The 10,000-nt window shown below is 34.2% G+C and overlaps 1 protein-coding gene across 6 annotated transcripts in view; it reads right to left on the bottom strand.

Annotated features, from left to right (window-relative positions):
- LOC122330003 (proteoglycan 4) overlaps positions 1 to 10,000 on the bottom strand; it is a 52,344-nt gene that overhangs the window by 31,681 nt on the left and 10,663 nt on the right. For 3 of the 6 annotated variants that reach the window (XM_043226767.1, XM_043226772.1, XM_043226768.1), the window contains exons 2-3: positions 7,089 to 7,271; positions 6,009 to 6,065 (exon numbers count right to left, since the gene is read on the bottom strand). In XM_043226767.1, the coding sequence (XP_043082702.1) occupies positions 6,009 to 6,065; positions 7,089 to 7,263 (232 nt within the window). In that variant the 5' untranslated portion in view covers positions 7,264 to 7,271. The remainder of the gene's footprint in view (positions 1 to 6,008; positions 6,066 to 7,088; positions 7,272 to 10,000) is intronic. The other 3 variants (XM_043226769.1, XM_043226770.1, XM_043226771.1) reach the window with 1 other exon arrangement.

Raw genomic sequence — 10,000 nt, 5'->3', positions numbered from 1 at the left:
TATATGTATATGTATACATGTGCATATATATATATATATATATATATATATATATATATATATATATATATACATATATATATATATATATACATATATATGTACATATATATATATATATATACACATACATATATATGTACATATATATATAATATGTATATATATATATATATAATATGTATATGTATATATATATATATATATATATATATATATATATATATATATATATATATATATATATATATATATATATATATATATATACATGTGCATATATATATATATATATATATACACACATTATGCGCAGCACAACCGTTTTGAACATTGATAATAATCTGAAATGTTTCTCGGGCAGCTAATCAGCACATTAGAAGGATTTCTGAAGGATCACATGACGCTGAAGACGAGTAATGATCCCGATAAACCAGCGTCAGAGGCTTTTTAAAACATACATATACATGCAGAAACATATGCACAGAAATACACCGTAATACCTTGCGGTCATCATTAGGCTCTGCCGATAAACCACTGAAAGCTTGCCTCTCAACTAAACGTGTGATTGATTGTGCAGCGAGCACAGCTGGATGAGAGAGGGACTCGTCCTCTGGAGGATCAGGGACACAACGGCTCCAGATCGAGCACATCTGCTGCGGGGCCGTCCGGCCCGAAAACAGACTCAAGTAGGCCAGGCTGACCCATATAGAGCTCCCGCAGGAGCCGCTGCCGCAGAGACGCCGCCCAAACACTCAGTGACCACCACAGCAGCACACACACTATTAGCATGCTAGCGGTCCTCCTTCTGTCAAACACGCGCCGCGTTTCCACGGCGGAAGTCGGCGCGGTCCAAAATGTGGGTCTATTTTTGAGCGAAACTATCCCTTTAGAGGATTAGCCCACCCCAAAATGAAACTTCTGTTATTAATTTCTGCAAATGAAGATATTTCTGAAGAAACATGAGAGCTCCGCAGACAGAGACCAGAAACGTAGCCATTTCAGAGTAAGCATAAATACCGTTTATCACGTCAGATACGTTCTTAAGTGATCTCGAAAACGGCGGAAGGCGTAACTTGGTTGCATAACTTACATTTTGAGCACAAAAGGCCTTGTCGTGGCGTCTCAAAACTCAAAATCGATGTTTCTGGATCGTTTCAGTCGAGTTGCCGTCTATAGAGGGTCAAAAATATCTTCACTTGTGTGCTGGAGATAAAGGTCATACGGGTTTGGAACGACACGAGGAGTAATTAATGGCAAAACTTTCCAAAAACGCTCTCCAAAACACGTTATAACACACTGAGAGGCGGCTATTAAACTAGTTCATCCAAAACGTCTCCAAAATCAATGCTGCAACAAATAAAAAGGTTTCCACGTGCAGGGACAGACTGGGACAGTTCAGACAGATCCGGTCGATAAAAACTTTATTAACTGTGCGGACACTAGAAAAGTCTACATGTAGATCAGACGTAACACAGGGTACAGCGGCCAGCGGGAGTCTCCGCGGAGGAAGAGGAAACAGTTTCTGGTTATTAAACGCAATTTCAATCGATCCATCTCTAAAAGAGACGAAGTGTGATTTATGTGCCATTTTCAGCGCACTAGTGTTGCTAAAAACAAAACAAAAACACACACAACAGACTTTTGTAAGCCGAGACATCCAATGAATATAATAAAAGACGATTACAATTCAAGACAGTGTTTAGTGAAGTTTTCTGTACGTTCATTAAAACTACGCAGAAGCAGAAAACGTGAAAAAAAAACGTGAACTTGTTAAAAACGAACGTACAGCTGAAAGGAGGAGAGAAAAAACACATCAGGATTGACATGAACCACTCAGCTAATCACAACAAACAACGCAAACTAAGTTTGAACATATGAATGGCATTTTTAATGTAAACAGAGGTTTGGCTCTCATGCAACCGGCTCTAAAGACAGCGGCATCATCTCTGGAACCCGTGCATGCTTGCAGAGCGCTCACCGAGTGATTGCATCCGCGTTTCTGGCCTAGTCTGTAACGAGTGCTTATATAAACGCTGCTGAGACTGCCTGCGTGCGTGTGTGTGTGTGTGTGTGTGTGTGTGTGTGTGTGTGTGTGTGTGTGTGTGTGTGTGTGTGTGTGTGTGTGTGTGTGTGTGTGTGTGTGTGCGTGTGACTGTGTGTGTGTGTGTGTGTGAGATGAACTCTGGCAGCTGAGGTCTCAAAGCGAGCGTTAGCGTGGACAGACAGGAGAACAGAGGGAAGTGTAGATGTGCATATGTTTGTGTGAACAAAGCAATCAAACACAGCGAGTCTCTTTGGGCATCAGCGCTAATATCACACACCGACGGAGCACGTTTACAGCTGATCAAGTGATTATCACTAGCAATAAAGTCTCTCTAGGATATTAAGACTTTAAGTCAACATGAAACTACATTCACAAGCCATTTTACTCCAGCGTGATGCATTTTGGGGTGAAAGAGGATATTCAGAGTCAGCCAGTGTTATTATTATCGTTTTTGTTTTTTTATTCATATTTTAGTTGGTTTATATTTTTATATTTAGCACTATAAAAACAATCGATCAATTACTGACGTGCCATTGCTTTAGACAGATAAATAAAGAATTAAAATGAATGTATAATTAAATGATTTCATTATAATAAGAGTAATGCAAATTAAATAGTGAAAATTATTTAAAATGCATCCTTTTTTAAAATGATTATATAAAATGTGTTCACTGAAAATAAAAGATATAATTAAAAAGTAATATTATATAATAAAATAATAAAATATAATAACCACGGGAGATCTGCTCTCTATTTGATATTATTGCTATAACATTATAAGATTAATTTAGCGATCCTCTGATAAATCATTCACAATAGGAAATGTTTCATGTTGACTTTCATTGGTGAAAAGTGCATGAGCAAGAAGAAAGGCCTTGACCGATCGAGAGTGTGTGTGTGTGTGTGTGTGTGTGTGAGAGTGTGTGTGTGTGTGTGTGTGTGTGGATCTCGAGGCGTGTGTGACATTCTGTCATCACCAGATATATCATCTCTCACTCTGAGCTACCGTTCCCTCAAAAGATCCCGTTTCCCATGAGCCCACAGAGGGAATCCTCCGGTGGCGTGATGCTGCTGTACAGTGAGCCTGAGATGACTTTGCCCAAGAGAACGAGACCGGAGTGTGTCTGACAACCAGACAGTGCTCCAAAACCTAGTGAGCTGCCTACATAGTCAGCATTTCAAGGGGTCATAGTGTGCTCCCAAAAACATTTCTGGTCTATAAAGTTAGGTGTCATGATTGTGTTGCCTTTTAAGAAGCCTTATTAAAATGCATTGCATAAAAAAATAACAGGTGCATGCAAAATTAATAATATATATATATATATATATATATATATATATATATATATATATATATATATATATATATATATATATACTATTTTGCTCAGTTTATCAGTTCTATATGTTTGTTTTTTAAAAGTCATATTATTAGAAAAATTCATATTTTATGCATAGAAAAATTCTGGTTAATATTTAAACCTGTTTGTGTTTTGAGTACTGTATTATTTTTTTAAAAATGCATGTTTTACACAGTATTTTTAATAGTTTTTGAATGCCATGTTTTGTGTCTTGTATTACTTTATTAATAAAATATTACTATTAATAAAATATTAATAAAATTTACTTTTGTGTTCCAGGTTTGTATGCATTTTGAAGAAGACAATTTCAGAAAAATTAAGTATAATAATAATAATAATAATAATGTTTACATTTTTCAAATAGTTTAATCGTTTTTCAATGTTTTTTCTTCATTAAATTATGCAACGCTACTTGAAAGAATTTATGGGTTTACCTGTATGTTAAATAAATGTTACGTTTATAGCCTGAATGTTGAAGTTAAGTTGGGCTAAGTTGGATCGAGATTTGATACAGAAACAGAATTGACAAACGGAAACAAAAGGCAACTCTAAAAGGCGTGAAAGAGCCCTTAAAAGGCAGCGGCTCACTAGGGTTTGGACTGGAGGTTTTCTCCGTCTCTGAACACACCCCACGTCCTTAAGCGGGGTGTAAAGCTGAGGCTGTCGAAGGCGGTGTCGGGAACGGGTTTTCCTGAAGGTTCAGCGGCGTGAGCAAGAGGAGCAGAAGAGGCATCGAGCAGAAGATCTAGTCGTCTGAAGCGAGACACGGGGCAGAAACACACGAGCAGAGAACAACAGCGCTGGTTAGTACTTCACACACCTGTCAATCAAACCGGCATGCAGCATGCGCGGCCCCGGCCACAAATATGCGAACACATAAACGGAGGCGTGCTTAAAAACGGCTCTATTCCCTGGACATCCGCGTCGGCTGCAGCTCACAGATCTATATTCTCTGCCCTACTTACTTCCTGCAAGAACAGCGAAGAGAAACTTTCCATAATCACGATGAATGGAAATCCAGAGCGGATCATTTCAGCACGACAGCGCCCTCTGAAGGACGCTCTTTCGAGGACTACATCGTTTCAACGCTTCATGCTAGATAAATCTCATATTAGACGGTTGTTTTGTGAGCTGCAGCGACGTCAGCGTCCAGACCAAGCATTCTGACGCTTTGAGCTGAAATTCAGACGACATGCACAGTCATGGCAAAGAGATATGAAGTAATGGATAGTATGACGTCTGTTAAACAGATTAAAAAAAAAAAACAAGAATGAAAAGCCTTCATGCAAATTACTCATTTCAAAGGGATGATGAAGATCTTAAACCTGGGTTATAATTAACATAATTAATGGAAACTGACTAATAAAATAAAATTAAATATTAAATAAAATAAAATAAAAAATAATAAAATTTAAAATTAAAAATAAATAAATAAATAAAATAAAAAATAAAATAAAATAAAATAAAAAAAAATAAATAATATAATAAAATACTTTTTTTCTAGATAGTTGCCAAGGCAATTTTTCTCATTTTAATTCAGTTTAATTTGATGCAATAAAATGGCTAAAATAAAAAAAAGTATATTAATATTACATATTAAAAAAATTCAATAAACAGACAAACACCACAAAAAACTAGTTAAATAAAATGGAAAATATGAAAGTTTATTAAAATAAAAAAATAAATAAATCCAGTAAAAGGAAAACATTACCAATTAAACCTGAAAATCAGAACCAATAATTTTTTTTTTTTTTTTTTTAATGGCATGTGTTTGTGTTTTGAGTATAGCGTTATTTTAAAAATATAAATTATAAAAACAACCAGGATTGCATATAGAGAACCAGTTCATATTTGATTTATAATAATAATAATAATAATAATAATAATAATAATAATAATATAAAAGTATCTCATCTATGTTAAAATAACATTGCCTTTAAATTCCATTGGAACTATATTATAAAACTATAAAACAATACAAATATTAATATATATTAATATATATTTTAAACCTTTGAATCAGCCTACTTTTAAGTTTATTTACGTCTTATGAACTGGTCAGCAGTGAAGAATGGATATTTGAGCTAAAAATCATTTTACATTTTTTTGGATTTGTAAAAAGCCACAGCTGAATTCATTTGGACTGACCGAAATCAGTGCATGTGAGCTAAAGCCACGCACATGTAGAAACACTGATGCATTAATGTGCGTGACGCGTGGTCTCTATCTGATTGCACCAGATGCAGCGTCACAGGAAACAAAAAATGCTAAACGGCTGGCAAAGTCAAATCCCCGCAGGCAGACATCACGTGAGAGAGGACGACAGACATCAAGATTGAGGAGAACAGTAAAGAGATGCTATTCAATGCACTGCTAACGGGATAAACATGCAATTACAAGTAAACTAAAACCTTGCTAAATGAAGGTTTTAGTCTCCTCTACGCCCACCGAGACGAGCGGCTTCCCGTCCAACCAAAACAAATGATCTGAACTGAAAATGAGCATGAAAGACAACGAGCAAACCAAGGTATGACTCGAATGATGGAGCGACACCCGAAAACTAAACCGGGGCGACGAGAAATATCTGAGGCGTCTCTTACCAGGGTTTTGAGCCCCTTGGACTTCCTGCTGTCCATTCTCGACTACAGTACCCGGATCTGCTCACACACACACACACACACACACACACACACACACACACACACTCCACAATTAGAGGCGTTTAGACAAGAAAATCCTCAAAAGCCAAAGGGAGATTTCTGAGAAACACGCAGTTCGCTCAATGAAAACAAACTCTTGGAAATCAGACAGACACCCACGAAAGATCCACACAGGCCCGCATAAACCAGAGGAACCGCTTATTTAACACAGCAACATTAACTGAACGTCACAGACTGAGAAAGGAGAGACCACGCTTAATCTTGAGGGGGAAAAATAAAATAAAATTCATTAATTAATTTCTGTTTAAAATGATGATGTGGTAAAAAATGTAAATATAAAAATGCAATGCAATAATATATATAAATGCAATAAAAAAAATGAAACATAAACAAAAAAATATGTTTAAACTGATTCTGTATAACTGGTATTATAAAACGAGTAGATAAATATGTAGGTAAAAAAATTTAATATAAAAATGCAATGCAATAATAAATTTAAATGCAATAAAAAAATTATAAATTAAAAAATCATTTTAAAGTGATTCTGTATAACTGGTATTATAAAATTAGTAGATAAATATGTAGGTAATATGTAGATAAAATATGTAGGTAAAAAATAAAAATGTAAAAATGCAATGTAATAATAAATTTAAATGCAATAAAAAATGTAATTAAATAAATAAAAAATATCTGTTTAAAGTGATGCTGTACAACTGGTATTATAAAATTAGTAGATAAATATGTAGGTAATATGTAGATAAAAATGATATATAAATGCAATGCAATAATAAAATGATAAAATAAAATGCAATAAAAAAAAAAAAAAAAAAAAAAAAAATCGGGTGGATAAAAAAAATGCACAGCAAAGAAAATTGAAAATGCATGGCAAATAAATAAGAATTTAAAAAATATAATTGCAATGCAATAACAAAAAAGCAATGGGGAAAAAACTAAGTCTGAGAGGAGAGGAGCCTGATGTTTTGGCCGGGTAACCTGTTAACATTAACAGATCAGACTCACCCTTCCCGTCATTGTCCAGCAGTGGGACGTAGCTGGCCTTGTCCACCGTCTCTCCGACCTGATCGTCGAAGGTCTCGGCCTCCAGCGTGGCCACAAAATCCCTCTCCACCATGTTCTCCACGTCAGGCTGAGGAACGCCGTCGGTCAGAGCATCGGTCAAGCTCAGATCCGCCATGACGCTTACTGCAACACAAGCAGCGAGAAGACGCATGAGGATTTAATAACAATCACTATAACAACAACAACAATCTATTAATATTTATGCACCGCAGCAAAGACAAGAGTATGCCGGAAACACTTTCTATTACTATTATTTTGCCATATTATGATGCAATCTCTAGAAATCATTTAACAGTCCCTTTATCAGAAGAAATCAAAGCAGCAAAAAAAAACAAGATCGTCTTGAGGACGAAGCCAGCCCGAAATGTTCTCATTTCCTTCTTCAACTCCCTTTTTTTCCCAAAGTCTGTGATTCATTTGCGGTGTCTCTCTGCTGATAATCATAATTTGTGTCTTCCTGTGTTGTGTAATCTCAAGACTCTGCGTCTGTGTTTTCCTAAATCACAGAGATTAAAGATGTGGCAGCGGTGTAACGCAGCGGGATTACAGCTGTGGGACGAACACACACACACACACACACACACGATTAAACAAAGCTATCCTGAAGCAACAGGCTAAGCTGAAAATCATTTCTTCCTTCATTAAAGTTTAAATACACTCAGTTCTTTTTTAGATTAAAATAAAAATTAAATATAGTATTATATTCATTTTAATTCAATAATATATTAAAAGCAATACAAATACAAAATTATTTTAAAAATGCGAAAAAAAGAGTAACAAATATATATATATATATATATATATATATATATATATATATATATATATATATATATATTAAATACATAAAAATAATAATTACTTAATAAATCCTTAAATAATTAAATGAACAAATAAAATTAAAATAATATTTAAAGTGCACTAATACTAATACTAATAAGAAAATTGGAATAAAAAAAATATATATATATATATATATATATATATATATATATATATATATATATATATATATATATATATATATATATATATAAAAAAATAATAAAATAATAAATAATAATAATAATAATAACTACAATACAATACAAATTGCATTTCAAAATAAAATGATTAAATACAAGAAAATGTCATTATTATTCATCTCGTGAAGCAAGTGAAGTGAAGCTGACCAGATCCTCTCTTGGTGAGGAAGCACAGTGAGGAGGACAGAATGTTCCAGCGGAGGAAGAAGGGGCTTTCAGACAGGAAGTGGGTGTGAATATTAGGTGTACGACAGCGGCAGCAGGCACTTGTGAGCTGAACTTCTCAGTTTGACTCGAGAGACTAACATGAGGTCATTTCGTCTGCTGCTCTACTGTGAGGAAGTGACATCACCATCGTGAGCTGCAGCAGACGATCAAACCAGCAGCTAAACGAAGCCAAACCACCTGCTCCTGAGACGCAGAAACTCACCCTGAGGCCTGCTGTTGTCATTAATACGCAGGGCATTTAACATTTGAACATTGACATTCAGTGATGCTGTACAACTGGCATTATAAAATTAGTAGATAAATATGTAGGCAATATGTAGATAAAATATAATATATAAATGCAATGCAATAATAAAATGATAAATTAAAATGCAATAAAACGGTTAAAAAAATCTATAAAAATCAGAAAATAAAATGCACAGCAAAGAAAATTGAAAAAGCATGGGAAATAAATAATAATAAAAATATATGTGCAATGCAATAACAAAAATTTTATTATTAATTATATTAATAATTAATATTAATTATTGAAAAGTAAATAAATAATAAACAACACATAAGAAAATAAAAAACAATAAAAATAAAAATAACTATTTTTGTAATTACATAAAATGTAATGTAAATAAAGAAAATTAGCAACCAAAAAACAATAAGAAAACCAAAAATAAGATTTTAAAAAAGCAAGTCAATAAAAATAAAACTAAAAAATGTTTTTAAAAAATAAAATATAGTAACTAAATGTTTAATATCATATTACTGTTGCTTTATGGCTCTCAGTTATGCATTACAGTAATTTGACCACAACTAATGGGCGTTTTAGGTACGACACAAATAATTCTCTCACGGCTTATTGCTTCAATTGCATATGACCTGAATTCTACAGGATCCGAGCGTCAGAGGATCAGCAGCAAACCGCTGGGCTGAGATTTTCAGCTTTAGCTACGTTCACTTTCCCCCACGGCTACAAACCCTGTGACGTTACACGACACGACGGTCTGCCATCAGCTACAGTCCTCTGTGCTTCCTCTGACGTACAGAAGCACTACACCGCATCGGTTCTTTAACATAACAGCAGCCGAGTACCACAGCTCTCTCTTCACCCTGGACGACCCAACTGGTGAGCATTAGTAAGCGATGTTTTGTCAACTTCACGAGCTCTGGTTGAAGAAATCACATTCAGGAAGCGCTCTCTGGGCCGTGAGCCTAATAAAACGCGGCGGATCACATCGGAAGTCATCGTGTTTGAACAAAGGAAGGATACTGAGGGAAAAGTGGCTTGTCGCAGGATGAGTTGATTCGATATAGCAGGCCAGAACTAACACGAGTCACTTTAACAGTCATTGTGACGGGATCTGCTGCTCATTTGACTGCAGCTATTAAGCTGGTGCATGTGATTAATATATTAAAAATTATTTAATATATATATATATATATATATATATATATATATATATATATATATATATATATTTTTTTTTATGTGATTAATATATATATATTTTTTTATGTGATTAATATATGAAAAATTATTAATATATATATATATATTTTTTTTATGTGATTAATATATATATATATTTTTATGTGATTAATATATTA

The sequence above is a fragment of the Puntigrus tetrazona genome, chromosome 24, assembly GCF_018831695.1.
Source record: "Puntigrus tetrazona isolate hp1 chromosome 24, ASM1883169v1, whole genome shotgun sequence".
NCBI lineage: Eukaryota > Metazoa > Chordata > Actinopteri > Cypriniformes > Cyprinidae > Puntigrus > Puntigrus tetrazona.
This window is presented reverse-complemented; position numbering and strand designations above follow the sequence as displayed.